Genomic DNA, 17457 nt, shown 5'->3' with positions numbered 1-17457 from the left:
AATTAAACTTCTATCAAACTTACTCTTATAGTTTAAATGTCATATTTTAGGTTATATACCCATCATGGTAAATGCATGCTACCTGTAACAGATACTTATTCATGCTGTATCCTCTCCCCTGTTAAAATTGTGTGCTGAAAATAGTTCATTTAAGCTCTTTAACATGCTTTTCTTATAGAATATATCTTTATGTAAAGTAATATTACTCTGTCATTTCAGTGTTTGACTTTTAAGTTTACTATCAGTAAAGAATTTAAATGAATGAAGTATGCTTCTATGAGCTTCCTGAATATGGATGTCTTTAGAAGACACAATTCAGAATGCTAATTCTATGCATATGTGTTAGAAACAGTGAAAGAGTGAACACAAGTTGAAATACATGGGACTTCAGATTCAGAGGGAATAAATTATTTTTCTAGAGGTTTTATTTATATGATGCCATTTTAAAAGAAATTTTTATTCAACTAACCTGCTTTATCTGTACAATGCTAGTAATTTGAAATTTTCACTTAGAGACTGCTTGTAGTGCTTCAGTTTACATAATGTTTGAAATTTTATTTAATATACTTAAAACTATCTTCTAAGCTTTAGTGCTAAGCTCAACTTTTCATTAAATATTAACTATTTTCACAAGACTTCCCTTCTTTCAGACAGATCACTTTTAATATTTAATATTGCAAGAACCAGATTTGTAAAACCAATGCAACTGTCCTTAAGGTTAGCCTTGGATCTTAAATAGCAGTTTCAGCCTAATGTGTCAATTCCTGTGACCAGGAGAGCAGTAAAACCATATTGCACAACCAGTTTGGAGTTATGTGAATTTTGAATTCATGTGAAGTAGGAGATTTGTTATTAATAGTAAGTGTAGCAAAAAAGGGATATCTCCTTTCAAAGTCTTGGAAGGTGTATTTCTGTGCTCTCTGAATTAGAAAAAGTAAGATTGCCTTTTCTTTTTTAAAAAAGTTCTATGTACTTTTTTTATCAGGCGGAGAAATTCTAGAGATAGCTTGGCATTATTTAAGAAAACTTAAATCTATGATAAATTATGGATTTAAGTAGTCATTTGCTTAGATACAGTTTGGGTCATATGTTGTTCTCTAATGTATATCTAACTTCTGCATAAAGAAGATTAACACATATCAAGTATAGAGGTCTGAGTTTATAATACAAATGTATTACAAGATAATGGTCTATTGTGAGTTTCAAAATGTTTAGGCCATTTTGACTTTTAATAGTAATTATCTTAAATATTTCAGGCCAAAAAAATTCCCTTACTTCCCAATTTGAATTTTTGTCCAACAGGTAAAAAATTTATTATAGTTATTAGAATAAATATATAGACACATTGATTGATTTATAAACCTTTTATATTCTGCTTTATAGAAGTCAAATATTTTTGTTTATTGGTATAGTTATAAAGTACAAATCGGAAAATTCTTAAGAATATTACCTCACCTTTAAAAGCAACATTATGTTGTAATTTTTATAAGGTAGAATAACATTAACCACTATACTTGAGTATTTTTTTTAATTCTATTTAAAGCAAAACCAAAAACAAAATAGAACCTGCTTTATTAGTTAACATTTTGAGCCAGATTATTAAAATCCAGAGTTAAAAGTAAGAACATTATCTAAACTTTTACTCAACAGATTTCTTGAAAACAACCCATTACTGTTTAACAAGTTTGCTTTATTTGATTAAAAAAGCACTTCAGTGACTCAGTTTCAATTTATAGGCATAATAAATTAGAATATAACCTGATTGTGGAGACTGGTGTATTTGGTAAATTTTAGAGTCTGATTATGGGGTATTACCATAGACTTATCAGTTTTTAAGGAATTATTATTAAAGCTTGTATCAGTGAATGACTTCTTGACCCTCACATTTTCTAAGGACTCAAAAAGACAGTATCTTTTCTTATAGAATCTTTTCTTGAATATATGAACACCATCGTGTTGTATTTTATTTTAGCTATAGAAAGGATTTTTTTTGATGTTGCTTTAAGAAATTACTTTGATACCACTTGTTCCTTGTTTATTTCTCATAAAGTTTAGAATATATAGAATCCCCTTATATGTATATTTTAGGTATGTGAAGTCTGTAACAGTGGAAGTGTACTATAAAAAATAAAAAATTAAGGTGATGATATGAAACCATGCTATAGGATAGTAAAGAAAATTTAAAGAAATCTGTTAGCGAACTTGAAATATGCATTTTCAAATGTTTAATTTCATATTTTTAAAAGTAAAACAAAATGAATAGAGAATATGAATCTTAAACTAGTTGCCCATGGGCAAAATACAATTTTGAAATGTGTTTAATGTGCTCTACACAGTTTGTTTTTTTTTTAAGAAAATTATTTGCTAATGCTTAGAAGTAAAGAGATTTCACATAAAATTCTGGAATTCTAGCTTGTCTTGAAATAGTTGAAGTGAAGAAAAGGATGTTCCAATTATTTACAGATCCCATCCTCTTATATGCCCTTGTTTTATGTCCTGTGTGTTTGTCTCATTGACTTATTGAGAGCCTAAAGTAGTATAGGAGTAAAGAGTGTGAGCTCTGGAGCCACACAGCATGGGTCAAATTCCTGCTTGGCTTTGACACTTGCAGTATGAGTGTAGACGAATTACCTAATCTCTCCCTTAAAAGGTCTTCACCTCCAGGCCTTAGTCACATTCCTGAAGAATCCTTAAAAGGGGAAACCCCCAGCCTTACGGGGTGCTCCTCTCTCTGAGGTCGCCCACACTTTCTAAGTGTGTAACCTTTTAACTTTAAACTTTCTCTCTCCAACCTTTCAGGGCGCCTCTCCTCTCTTAGGTTGCCTGCGGCACTTTTCTCTAAGTAACTTTAAATAAAACTTTTACTCTGCTTCACTGCTGTGTCTCTGCCCTTCTGTTCTTTGTTGCGACAGGGACAAGGACTGAGGAAAATACACAACGCTCCCCCAGCATCTCTATACCTCAGTTTTCTCTTTGGTAAAATGCAAGTGATGATGAAGATACACCATTGGGCTGTTGGGAGTATGACTTGAGCACACATAAGGCATTTAGAGTGGATTTGGGATACATTCATGGCTCAGTAGATGTCAATTTTGATTAATAATGCTTTTTGTCTGACTCCATTAGGCATTTGAGTTTGGTGACCATTATGTGTACAATAAAGGACTTTGTTTCTTAAGCTCTTCATTCATCTGATCAGTAGAATTCATTAGGTTTGGCTTTATGACGGGTCATCTACATTTTGCTGTCCTCTGCCACATCATATTCCCTGAAACACCTCCTGTACACTGAGTGCTTCGTATGTGCTCATTGGTTTGCATGCATAAGAAGCTGATACTAAGAACTGTCTAGATTTATTAATTTTAAGGTTTATGGCTTTAGAAATTCTTACTCTGTTGGTAGTGAAACTTTTTTGCTTTCCCTAGTGCTGGTTTTGCCTGACCCTCTGCTTATTTTGTTTTTGCAACAATCCAAGGGGGAAATTATTTCTTTAACATCTGACTGTGAGTATGGGTGGGTGAAAGTTGGAGGGTCTGATAAAAATCAGAAGGTATACAAGAGTATTTTACAAGTGAGAGTTTTAGAGAGAAAGTGAACAGGATAGAGGGGCATTTTGTGTTGGAAAAAAGATTGGCCAAGGATTTAAGTATTCATAGGCCTCTATGGAACTTTTCCTTTGTAAGTGGAGATCATGCCCTGTAAAATTACATACTCACTTTGCTCACATCTGCTTTTCCAACTTATTCCACATTTACTTTTCCTGTCATGTCCTCCTTTTCTTAAAATTTAAAAGATGATGTAACTTACATTATTTTGGGTGAAAATTAGTGAACCCACTTTATTTTTTGAAAGGTTCTGATTTGGAAAGGTCATTTGTACTTTATAGAGATAGGAAATTTTATATGTGGTTAGTGTAACTTGCATATTCAAAGTTAATTTTCAAAGAAAAAGCTTTGTTTGAATTGGAATTATTTACAGAAATGATAATTGAGGAAAACCTTCAAAATTATAAAAGAAAATATAGGTGCTTATTTATAATTTTGCTTTTGTAAGTATAATACCAGAAGCAGAAATCATAAATGATATATTTGGGTATATAAATGAAAAAATTATTTATGCACAAAAACACCATGTAATTTGAAGACATATAAACTCTGAGAAAAATATATGTATCATATGACAAAGGTTTAATATCCTTAGCATTTAAAGCATGCTTGCAAATCATGAAGACAATCAAACTAATAATCTCCATCCACAAAAAGGCAATAAACAAATGTCAGAGAAAACATGAAGTTATGAAGTCTTCAGTAATCTCACTACTTATCAAGGAAATGCAATATAAAATTTGACTCTAATACTGACTCCCCTCCCCCCCCCCAAAAAAGGAACTACTCATTATTATTGTTAATGAGTATCCAGGGGAAATGAATTGTTCATTATGTACAAATCTTTCTGTAATGGAAGTTGCCAAAACTTATCACAAATTTTTATTTTTTGAAACTACATGTTTTGATCTAGTTATTACACTTAAAATAATTTATTCTATGGAAATAATCATGGGTGTGACTCAAATAGTACTAAAAGCTATTCATTGTGAGGTTGTTTATAGTATTTAACAACCGAAAGCATCCTAATTGTTTACTAATAATGAATTGGTTACATAAATTATTATAGCTATATAGTGGAATACTAGGACTCCATTATAAGTGACACCACAAACCTTTTTATGGAAAGGAAAATACAATAATATGTATAATCAGTATGTTTAGCATAATGGATCACATTAAAAATATATGCATTTTAAATGCTTAGAACAAAGGAAGAACGTGTATAATGAACTGAAATGTTAACAGGGGTGTTTTTAGCTAATCCAATTATGAATAATTGTAGTTTGCTGTATTCTCTATATTTTGAACGTTTCTATTATAAGTAGATATTATTTTGGCAGAAAAACAAAAGTATATTATAAATATGCCATTAATTTAACTTAAAATTCAAGTTTTTGTGTGGAAGCTTATTGAAAATAAATGTGACTGAACATTGAGGTAAAAGTTTCCTCAGTGAAATTCAAATTTGAGGAGAAGCTGTTGAAACGGAAATTCTGTACCATGTTTTTCTTCTTCTAATGTGTAGTAACAATCCCTAGAGCCTGTGGAAAACTTGTTAATATCTGTAATAGTGTTTTATTCATTTCAGATTTGTATTAATTCCTAATCATAGAAGAAAGAATAGTTATCATTTTTCTCTATTTTTCATTTCCCAGGTAGTCACTTTTGGTGACATTTTCCAGTTCTCACAATGTATCATTCCTTATCTGAAACTAGACATCCTTTGCAGCCAGAAGAACAAGAAGTGGGCATTGACCCTTTGTGGAGTTACTCCAAGTCTGGAGGTGAGTTTTGTATGCAGATACATTCTGCTGTTATTGGGACACATAGCAGAAGGCTTCCAGTTAGTTCTGCCTGCCTTATTTGTAAATCGGTAGCTGAAGCTGAGCAGGCAACTTTAAAAACATTTCCCTGTGTAAGTATAGAGCACTCTTACGCTAATGAATACCATGAAAAGTCAACTTTCAGTTATAGATGGAAGTATTTGCCAAATGTTTAATGAACTATCATTGTTTTTTAAAAAAATTATAAATGAAAACTATTGCTCAGCATAAGAATGTTGAAATGCAAAATGGCCTTTGTCAAACATCTTTTGAAGAAGTCTAAGCTTTTTAGTGTTGATTTTGCTGGAATATTTTTGTCCCTCCAGCAAGTTAATATTATTCCAGGATAAAAGATTTGCTTGATTCTCCTTTTTCTTTTTTTTTCTTTTTTTTTGTATTTCAAAATAATTGAAATTTGTGTCATACTTTTAAAGAACTGTATACTGAAATCGTTTAATGACAGACTTTTAAAAGGTAACCTTTAGGGTCTACATTATAAAAAATTAATGAAGTATGTGTGTATCAGAATTCTGTATTATTTTCTTAGGATTAATAATATAGTATCTTAGAAGAAAACAATGATATTTTTTTTTTGAGAATTCTTGAAGGCTTTCCCTTATTTTTCAACTAATTCATTAAATGTTTGATAAAGTCAATTCACTGACTCAGGTAATTACTTGTTTTTTTTATTCATGAATACATGTATTAGGATTGTGAGAGCTGTTTTTAAAAATGAAAGTAACTGTTTTGTATGCTTAAAATACAGGGTTTTTTTCTGTATTGATTTAAAGGTATGTCATTAACTCATGTTTTGAAAATTTTAAAAGATGATTGGTTCTTTAAAGTGGCTATTTCTTTATTACGTAAGCTCTTTACTTCAAGGAGTATGTTTATGTCTTTTGTGCATCTATTTTTTCTCTATATTAATGTATCATTGGTAGACAATTTTATGGTCATTTCAAATATACAACACAGTGTTTCAACATTTACCCATATTATCAAGTCCTCACCTCCTCCATTGCAGTCACTATCAACGTAGTAAGATGTTACAGAGTCATTAATTGTATTCTCTGTTAAATACCTTCTATATCATATAAATGCCATTGTTGTTTTTAATGAAAATAGTATAATTTACTGTACAACTTATTTTTCTGTTTTTATTTTTATTATTATAGTTGCTTTTATTTAAAAGGTCTCAAAAAGACTACTGTTTTAAGGTATTGATAATATAAAAAAATTGCTAGTGTCCCATTTCAGTTTCATCATTTTAAAATTTCAGTGGAAAGAATACTACCTTTCTTAGTGATGTTATTTCTTAAATGTAATACCTATAAGAAGCATTCATAAGTAAGTCAATTTATTTTATAAGCACTTCTGTAAGTTGGGTTTTTAAAGGTGAATATGTTTTTGTGTGACAAGTATGTAAAAAAGTTTCACCAAAATTTTCTGGTTAATATGCTTATTTTAGAGCACAGGTTTTGTTTTTTTTAAGTACATATTTTTCTCTGGTCTAGTTCATTAAATATTGAGGTTCTCTTTTTTTTTAACCAATTAACAAACATTTTAAATTAATTTTATCCTTCATTGTTTGCAGGAATGAGTAGTTACCTTTACTGAAAAGGCTTTCCGTTTATATCCTAGACTAACATTTCTATGACATACAGAGTTATTAGGACTGAATTGATGTTTGAAAGTGCCATTAATTCATTTACCCCAAATGTTCATTAACAATGTAAATGTATGCTGATGTTCTATGAGACAAGGAAGTGACTAATGACTCTTCCAACTAACAACACTTAAAATGAATAGAAACTTTAGATAGCTAATCTTGAAGTAATCAAGACCCTCATTCAGCTTGGCATCTCTGTATGCTCTAAAACAGCTGTCAACTGTTAAAAATATATACAAAACACACATACGCACACGCACATGCAGCAAAAATGATATGTAAATATCTGGTTCTTCAAAGCCACAAAGGTTACTAACCGTAGTGGGTTTTTTGCATTGTATATGTAAATATTTTATATAAAGCATCTATTTCATCTTCTTGGATTTCCTTTTTTGCTGTAAAACGTGTGTTGCATTTTAATGGAGTTGTCATATTTATTTGAAGAATCGTCACCTTTCCAATATGTTTATTTTAATATATGTCTTCCATGAGGTTCTCCATATATTTAAAAACTTGTATATATTTTTCCAACAAGAGAGTTTGTGGCAACTTGATGATTCATTTTGTAAGTAGTCAAACATTTGACTTAATCCGTGGTTTCTCTGTAAAGAAGTAGTTTTTCCTTTTTTTTTTTTTCTAAATTCCTGTTATAGATTGCATAAGCAAACAAGTGTTTAATTTCTCAAATCTAATTTATCATTTATAAAGAAACAGTACATTACTGAGTTAAATGATTCTAAGGATTCTGGAACGGATTAGCAAAAATAGCCACATAATAGAAATGATAGAAAACTGCATATCATTTGTTATTCTCTTGGCTGGTTGAGGTAAGTTGGTGATGGAACAAAAGAACTGTTATAGCATAAATATTAGAGCACATTTTCCATGTGAATTAAACTTTTTGAATTTCTTTTTAAAATAGACAAAATCAGAAAGTATGAGATCTGCTCTGTACCTTATTAAGTTTGGTCATAAACACAAATTTGGTCATATAGTTATGTGTATTAAATTAATATATATAATCTATGTATATTAAATCTTAAATTACAAGATCTCTGCTCAAGACGATGTTAGTTAATAATTGACAAGTTACCTGTAATTCAGATGAAACCATGAAAAAAGCAGAAATCTTTGTTCAACTATTCATGGTTATTCATTCTTAGCATGAAACTTTTAATGATCAATTAAATGAAAACATATTTTCTTTTAAACTGAAAACAAATGAAAATTTCAGGATATTAAATCTTTAATAAAATAATGTTCTCAGAATGACTAGTTGTTTTCACAAGCTTATAAGAGATTGGAATGTTTTTCTTAATGAAATAACATTGTGGGTAAAATTGTAACATTTCCAGAATATTGTGCCTGGCTTTAGTACATCTGCAAATCAATAGGCGTTCAGAGGTGGAAAGAAGTATGGCTTTAGTGCATTTGCCTCATTCCTCAGGGGTGGAGAGAAGTTCATCTCTATATCAGTGGGTAATTACCTGGGCAAGGAGGGCTTATCTGTACCTGAGAGGTGAGGGAGAGGGCTGGTTTTTGGTTTCTGCTGGAGCAGGAAAGAGAGAAATGGCCCCAGACTGCAGTTTGTGAGCAGTAAACAGATTTTAAACTTTATTTCTCCCTTTGACTGATTTCGGTTTTTAGAGGTATTTTGCCCTGGGATTTCCTCTCCCTGGACTTACATCTGTCATAGTTGGCAGGGCTCCTCTGAACCTGAAATCTGTCATAATGGGTGTGACCTTTGGGTGGGCCGCCCCGAGAAATGATGGGGAGAAGTAGTGCTCACACCGAGGGACATGTGTCTACACTCGTGTAGTCATGGAGGCACTACTACGCTTGCTAGCTGCGCCAACCCTGGCCTGTGGCCCAAGTCTAAGGCTACTGCTTCTGCCACTGCTGCTGCTCCTGCTGCCAGCTGGAGCCTGGTCACAACTATGGAAAGGAGCAGAGGTCTGGGTCACTTTGATAGAGAAGCAACTGGCTGCTGTGTACCACACCTTGCTGACTAATGAGCCCATTGCCGGAACAGCTCCAACCAAGATAATAACCAACTATCCCATCACGGGATGGGTGAGAGACTGGACCCAAAGACCACGGAGTGCTGTGGCACAGACATCTACTGTATATCATGTGACTTGCCATTTGCCTTTGGCATCCCCAGGGAATGATGAAGCAGACACATTGGCCCAGGTGCACTGGCTAGAAGGAAAGCCTGCCTCTGACGTGGCTCAATGGCTACTTCACTGTCTGTTGCACGTGGGGCAAAAGACAATGTGGTCTGTAGCCCATCAGTGGGGCTTGCCATTGTCCTTTGAAGACGTCAGCTGAGCCCAAAAGGAGTGCCCTGCACATTGTGCAGATCAGCAAACCACCAAGAGGGGCCTAAAGCATCTCTTTGCAGCCTATGGCTGATTGCTGGTGATTGAGAGCGAATAAGGTACCCACTTTATTAGACATGCATTGCAAGGATGGGTGCAGCAATTAGGAGTAAAATGGATGTGACCCTTTCATAAAATGTGGACATTTCGACACATGGATGGGTGATCGCTGGCTCTTCTGGCACCTTGGAGAAAAGGCCTGGAAGCTGGTCTCCTATGTATTCCTGGAATAACAGAAAAGTGGCCCCCCACAATCATGGTTATTTGCTTCTACAGTCCGTGCATCCTGGATGCACCCTCTGGCTGCAGCTGCCACCTGATAGCTGGAATGGATGAGCTTTGGACTTAATCTGCGTGGGACTTTGAACCTAGCTGAATCCTCTGGCTTGAGAATTATCATGATTGTGTTGCTGTTGTCAAGAAAAAAATGCTTAAAGAGAGGCTTGACTTTGTCTAATGTTTAGTAAAAGTTTTGTGAGCAATCTAGCATAGTTGTTAGTAATGAGTAAACAAGTGTAGAAACATTTTGTGCTTAGTGAGAGATTGTGCTGTAAAGTACATTTACTCAGTCTGCATAGGCTGAATCCTCTGGCTTGAGAATTATCAAGATTTTATTGCTGTTGCTATTGCACGTTACTAGATTGGTCCGAAGAGGGGGAACAAGTAAATTGTAAGCCAAGATTTCTGGAGGGGTGGCCTGTGGGTAAAATTGTAACATTTCCAGAATGTCTCACCTGGCTTTAATTCATCTGCATATCAATAGGCATTCAGAGGTGGAAAGAAGTATGGCGTTAGTGCGTTTGCCTCATTCCTCAGGGGTGGAGAGAAGTTCATCTCCATATCAGTGAGTAACTACCTGGGCAAGGAGGTCTTATCTGTACCTGAGAGGTGAGGGGGAGGGCTGATTTTTGGGTTCTGCTAGAGCAGGAAAGAGAAACGGCCCCAGACTGCAGTTTGTGAGCAATAAATGGATTTTAAACTTTATTTCTCCCTTTGACTGATTTCAGTGTTTAGAGGTATTTTGCCCTGGGATTTCCTCTCCCCGGACTTACATTTTCCCTGATCCAGAGAGATCTCTCTTGAGAAAAGCATTTTGTTACATATTACCAGAGGTTTTAGCTTCAATTTTATATGCCTTCTTACTTACAGCTTTTATAAAATATTCAGATAATTACTTAATATAATGCCTTTTTCAGTAATACCTGTTTCAAAGCTTTCTTTCTATCTTCATGTATAAAATATTTAGTAATCTACTTTAGAAGAAAATCCAAGACATCAGAATATCCTTCCTGATCCATTTTAACCTCTTGTAATTTTTTTTCCCCTAAATCTTTCTTTCTTTCTGTTATAATATCATAGTATTTTGGAGCCAGAAGGCTGTTCCTGGCTTTACTGATGAATAAATTAATAATAATTAAAATAGTTCACTGAAGTTGATATAATAAAATGATGGTCTTCTATAATGATCTTTAATATTGTTTTCCATATAGTAGAGGCGGATTTAGATTTGAGTAAAAGATGAATTTGTTCTGCTGAAGATAACTCGCCAAAATATGGGATGCTGTCTGAGTTTTCTTTCTTTTTAAAACCTTGGTCTAATTAATTGAAGTCATTTTAGAGAGGAAAAAAAAAATCTTCCCTTGTGTCTTACAGCTCTTCTAGGGTTTTCCATTATCTTAATATCTAAACTCTTGGTTAGGATATTTACAGCTGCCTTAACTGGTCTTGCCCAAATGTGCTAAGCCATTTCTAAAGTATTGGCTTTTTAGCCTACATTCCATTGTTCTCTGACATTTTTGATTCATTCACAGAATACCCTTACGTGCAATCCTCCATTAATTTATTTATTGTTTGTGTCCTTGTTTAAAGTATAAGCTTTCTGAGGATAGGAACTATTTATGTACTTAGCTTCTGACAGACACATGGGCACCACAGAATAAGTAACAGGTGAGTGAACTGTGTTTTACCAGTCTGAACTCCTCTGTTTATATTGATCAGTACTCGCTTAGTGTATCTTTCTTCCATCTACTTTTCTTTTTCCTGTCTTCGTTTGTTATGTATGAAATCTGTTTTATTGTCCAGGTTATGCTAGTACTTGAATTTTTCTTTTTTTAGGACTTCAAAAGTCAGTAGACTCTCCTGTTCCTTCTTTGGCCTCTTTGACCTCACCTTCTTTGAAATACCTCTTAGAAAGCTTCTTCCATATTTTATTTCATTATGACTCCTATCAAAATTTCCATAAGGACCAAGTGGAAGGAATTTTTTGGCAAATAAATGTCAAGTTATGATACCTTTATCACTCTCAGCATAAATTACTTAGAAAAAGCTAAGGAAATAAAAGATTACTTTTCCAAGAACTTTGTGGCCTTAATATGGCAGCATAGACTAAAACATGCTTACATTTAATATACACATTTTATGAAGATAGGTTCCTAATTCCTGATTTCTAAAACTTAATGTGACTTTAGCAAATATTCTTTATTTTGCATATGAAACTATAGAACCAACAATCTATAGTGGTATATACTTTTCTTGTAAGTTTACAATACTTCTAGAGTTTGTTGTCAATCAGTAAATGAGTGCCTTTTATGTTCTAGGTATTGTTCTGAGTGCTGGAAATATGGAAGAGACAAACATAATCCTGAATGCCATGTTGTTATGGTTAATAGCCAGGATTTGTGGAACTAAGCAGAGAGAAGTAAATGGCCAGTTATGGTAATGATAAGTGCTTTCCTAAAGAAAATAGCAGTATGCTCAGGTGGTACATTGGTGCACAATCCAACTTAAATTTGTAGTAGTGGTGGACCAGGGAAGGTGTGATACCTTTCTAAGCCATAAACTGAAGGATGAATAGCTGTTCCTAGGTGATCGAGTAGGTAAGGAGTATGTGCCATGAGCTTGTGCTCTGAGGAACATAAAGAATTTCAATGCAGTTGGAGGCTAGAGTTCAAAGGAGGAGTGGGTTTGAATGAGCCTGAACAACAGGGCCATGAAACCACTTTATACTGAGAATAGTGAGTAGTACAGTGAAGGCATTTTATGGCCAGAACTGCTTTTTAGGAAGATTATTCTGGCTACAGTAGGGTAAATAAATGTCAATGACAAGACAAGACTAGAAACTGAGCAGTTAAGTCATTGCCACATTCTAGGTGAGAAACCATAGTGACCTATATTGGGAATGGAAATGGAGAGAAGTGGAGACATTGACAGATGTGTAGTAGGTAGAATTGACAGTACATGATATTTGGATATAGAGAAGTGATAAGAAAAGGTTGAAGTGGCATACAGTTTTCTGAGTTGACCAGTTTGTTCTCTGAAAATGACTATTTTAAGATAGGGAGTTCTAGAGGAAGAACTTTATGTGGTAGAGGTGAGATGGGGGATGACAGTGAAGACTAAGTTCAGTTTCAGATGTAAGTGAGAAGTACCTTATCACATTCAAACAAAGACATAAAGATTTTGATGTATGGATCTAAAACTTGGTGTATAGGGTTGGGCTAGAGATAAAGATATGTCAGCTTAGGGATGACAGCAAAAATAATGTGAATGGTTTCACCCTAAAACAGTACCTAGTGTGAGAAAAGGACTTAGCACGATTTGTAAGGAAAGTCAATTTAAAGGCCTTTCAGCAGAAGAGGATCCTGCAAAGGAGATTAGGGAGTGGCTAGAGAAATAGAAGGAAAACCAGGAGGTGGGGGTCAGAGAAGGCAAGATGCCCTGGAGAGTAAACATGCCATCAGAGGTTAGCTGAGGGTCTGAGAAAACAGAAACCTTGGCTGGACAGAGTCACTGTGGCTGTGACAAGAACAGTACTTTGTAATCTCAAGAATCCATGGTCTTGAGTACTTTAAATATTTGAAATAAACTAATCATGTGTTCTAAATTGGCATGAAGAATAAAGGGCCAAGTTACGGTAGGACTTGAAAAAGTTAAAATAAATGGAAGAGGAGTCTTGGGGTCTTAGAAATTTGGAGGTCATGCAGCCTCTGCATGCAATTGGGTGTTTTTTTTGTTTGTTTGTTTGTTTGATGCTATTATACTCGGATATTTATACATTTTCTTGCAGACTTAAGTTAAGCCCCTTGTGTGTGTTTCACTTTAGGGAATTAAAAAACAATTATTATGTATTCCAGTGATCTTTTTAAATAGTGAGGACAAATAGGCAATTTACTGCACAGAGTTTTAATCTGTATTACATTGGTAGATGTTGATACCTACTTTTGAGATGTTGAGACCAGGGCTTTCTCAAAATGGAATTCATATTTTAGCATGAAGGAAAGAATTCATACAGAGGATAGGAATAGGCTTGTCATATTCAAGGAAGTGAAGGAAGGTCATTGTGGCTAGGGCACCGTGGGCCACAGAGGAATGGCACAGGGTGGGTCTGTAAGGCAGGGGCCAGGCCAGATTATGAGAATTTTGTAAGCCAGGCTGAGGAGTGTAGATTTTATACTAAAGACTGAGAGTTATTTAACAGTCCATTTTGTTATCTCTGTTTAACTCTTAAACTTCTCAAAAATGAGGGCCGTACAATTTTTTAGTATATATCCTTATTACTTGATGCTAGACATTTAATAAACAATGCCTGACTTACAGAGTTGAATTTTTTAAATTTATTTTCATTTTGTAGTCCTCTACACCAATCTCTGTTATCTCATTCTTAACATTTTAACTATTTATAACAGCGAAGTGATTTCTGCTTAATCTGTGATAAAAGAATGCCCTAAAATGAGCCATTTATTTAAAGTTCAGTTACTTCTCTATGGTCTGTTTTATGTCATGCTACCAATATTAAAATAGTAATAGTTAATGCAGTCTAGTGAGACCTTTTCTGTTTGACCCATTGTATGCATGTGTGTGTGTGAGACTTTGGAGGGAGCATACAATCATTATTTTCCTTTTGCTGATGTAATGGAAAATTTGCTCCTCTAGGACATATTAGAACAATGTATTTAATGCTGTTCAATTTAATTTGCTAGTATCACAATTAATACAATTAAGGTCACTTGAAATGAAACTATTAACAAATTGAGTAATTTACTTTAACAATGTCAGTGTGTTCTCACAATTAATTTGCTTTAATTAGTGTACAAGCTATTATTTAATAGCATACTTCACATTGAAAAATGTAATAATGCATCCTTGGCTCCTTATAAAGGAAAGAAACTTTTGATGGGTTGAATGATTGTGTGGAAGAGTTACTAGATATAAAGTGATGAAAAAGAATGTACAAAGCCAGAAAGAATATAAATAAAACAAATACTTTCCTTGCTTCTTACCAGTACATGTTCTATTTATCATTGCATAAATAGTATTAGGAACTTTCAGTGGTAGTTAGAGAAGGGGATATAGATCCTGGAAAATTTTAAGTGTTCCATTTTATCTGGTTTTTGCTTAATATTTAAATAATTTTTCTATTTTTAAATATAAAATAAGTTCTTATGATTAATCACCCTAATGGAAGGAAAATAGAATGGTATGGAACATAAAAAAGGTAGAAGCAAAAAAGCTTCAATTCTAGGATTGGCTTGTTTATATTTCAGTATGGATATTTCTAACCTAGGAATCATTTTAATAGCCAATGAAAAAGCTCCTCTTCTACCAGGCCTACTCTATGTTGAGATCAAAAGATCCGGGAGGAATAAATGGTTACATTTCTGTTTCTATATATGCAGATGAATTGTCAACCAAATTATAATTAATAAGATCTGCTGTTCTCTGCAAACATGAGAGTAAAATTTACTATCATGTAATCAAGTGGTGATTTTATGTGGAGAGGAGATAAATGCAATCCAGATAATTCAATACTCTAATTAAAAAAATTAGTTTGGTAATCTTTTTGCCTAATTTGATTGATTTAAGGTTTTATTGCTTTCATCTTCTCCTTTTCCTTCTTTGGTTACTGACAAAAATTTGTAAAAATTACAAGTAAAAAAAGGAAGTGTGCATTAGAGTACTTAGGTAATAAATATTTAGATATAAAGTGCAAGAAACTAAGAGAATGCACAGCCTTTGAAATATTATGTCTCTTGTTTCTAGAAAATAGGTTCATGAAAAGTATATTTAGTTTTCCAATACTGTGAATGTTTAGGCAACAATCCTCCACTGGCTTTTGTTGTGCACCCTAAATTCTGAGTTCAGTCTATCAGATAGTTCATAGATCAGATGAGTCAGAACAGACTAGTTTACTGAATGAACCAAACTTAGCAATAGTAGAAAATTAGGTAATTCTTTAAATGGCATTTTGAGTTTAGAATGGGTAAACCATACTTGCTTGCATATACTGCATATATATATATACACACACACATTAGTTTTTGCATATACTATAAAAGTAGTTCTCATTTGACCCTAATTTGAGTCTCAGTTATATATAATCTCTAAATTCTAACTTGAATTTTAAAATGATTTGTTTAGTGATTCCTTAGCCTACATTATATGGATCATAAACCTAAATGTAAAATGCAAGACTATAAAATTCCTAGATGATGACATAGGACAAAATCTTTGTGACCCTGGGTTGGTGATGATATCTTAGTTTCAAACAAAAAGCACATTCCATGAAAAAAAAAGTTGGTAAGCTGGACTTCATTAAAACTGAAACCTTTTTCTCTTTGAAAGACACTCTTAAGAGAATGAAAGGTAAGCCACAGACTGAACGAAAAGTCTTTGCAAAATATATGTGATAAAGGACTGGTACCGAAAATATACAAATAATTTTTAAACTCAACAATAAGGAAACAAACAGCCCAATTAAAAAGTAAACAGATTGAAGGCGGAGCCAACATGGCGGCATGAGTAGGACAGTGGGAATCTCCTCCCAAAAACATATATATTTTTGAAAATACAACAAATACAACTAATCCTAAAAGAGAGACGAGAAGACACAGGACAACAGCCTGACTACATCAACACATGCAAGAGCCCAGCGCCTGGTGAAAGGGATAAGATACAAGCCCCGGCCGGCGGGACCCCAGCACACCTCCCCCCAGCTCCCGGAGGGAGGGAGAGGGAGCCCAGGACTGCTAAACACCCAGCCCCAGCTAGAGCGCAGACACAGTGCATGCATGGAGGGCTGGAAACCAGGGAAATAGGGCAGCAAAACCTGAGCGGGTGCCAAAGATGATGCCCCTGTGACAAAGAAAAGACAGTGCTCTTTGAAAGTCTTAAAGGGACAGGGATTTAACAGCTAGACGGAAACAACACAGGTCACAGCCCAGTGGCTGGAAATTACAGGGAAAACTGGGTGCACTAACCCCCTGGGCAATAGCTCTAAGACCCTCATGTAGGCAAAAAGCCAAACAGACTCCCCCCCCCACCCCAGTCCATTATCCCTTCCAGCACTGCGAAAGCAGAGAAACAGCCCAAGGCAAAACACGCCCACAGAAAGGTAGAAAGGAAAATTCCTACACTTCAGCCTGGCAAGACACAAAGACCCAGCCTACACACAATTACCCAACACAAGACACTAGGGGTCGCAGTTGTCCCAGTAAAGAAAGGCCAGTACCAAGTGAAAAGTTTGGCCCTCCCAGCTGACAGTCAATGGCACCTGTCAACATGAAAACGCAAAAAAATACGATCCAGATAAGACTAACCCAGACAGCTTCGGCATCTGCTACATCTTCCCCTGAGAAGGAACCTGGGGAGATTGATTTAGCCAGTCTTCCTGAAAAAGAATTCAAAACAAAAGTCATAACCATGCTGATGGACTTGCAGAGAAATATGCAAGAACTAAGGAAGGAGAATACAGAAATAAAACAAGCTCTGGAAGGACTTCAAAACAGAATGGACGAAATGCAAGAGACCATTAATTGTCTAGAAAACAGAAAACAGAGAACAGGAACGCAGAGAAGCTGATGCAGAGAGGGATAAAAGGATCTCCAGGAATGAAAGAATCCTAAGAGAGCTGAGTGACCAATCAAAAAGGAAAAATATATGCATTATAGGAATACCAGAAGAAGAAGAGAGATACAAAG

General features: G+C 34.5%; 1 protein-coding gene across 7 annotated transcripts in view; it reads left to right on the top strand.

Annotated features, from left to right (window-relative positions):
- The window catches only part of TBC1D5 (TBC1 domain family member 5), a 642656-nt gene that overhangs the window by 230530 nt on the left and 394669 nt on the right, over positions 1–17457 (top strand). For 6 of the 7 annotated variants that reach the window (XM_073223289.1, XM_073223292.1, XM_036996277.2 and 3 more), the window contains one exon: positions 5264–5392. In XM_073223289.1, the coding sequence (XP_073079390.1) occupies positions 5299–5392 (94 nt within the window). In that variant the 5' untranslated portion in view covers positions 5264–5298. Of the gene's footprint in view, positions 1–5263; positions 5393–8279; positions 10152–10244; positions 10326–17457 lie in introns of those variants that run through there. The other variant, XM_073223291.1, reaches the window with a different exon arrangement.

This window comes from Manis javanica, chromosome 15 (genome assembly GCF_040802235.1).
Source record: "Manis javanica isolate MJ-LG chromosome 15, MJ_LKY, whole genome shotgun sequence".
NCBI classification, from domain to species: domain Eukaryota; kingdom Metazoa; phylum Chordata; class Mammalia; order Pholidota; family Manidae; genus Manis; species Manis javanica.
The sequence above is the reverse complement of the archived record's forward strand: the minus strand, read 5'-3'. Positions and strand labels throughout refer to the sequence as shown.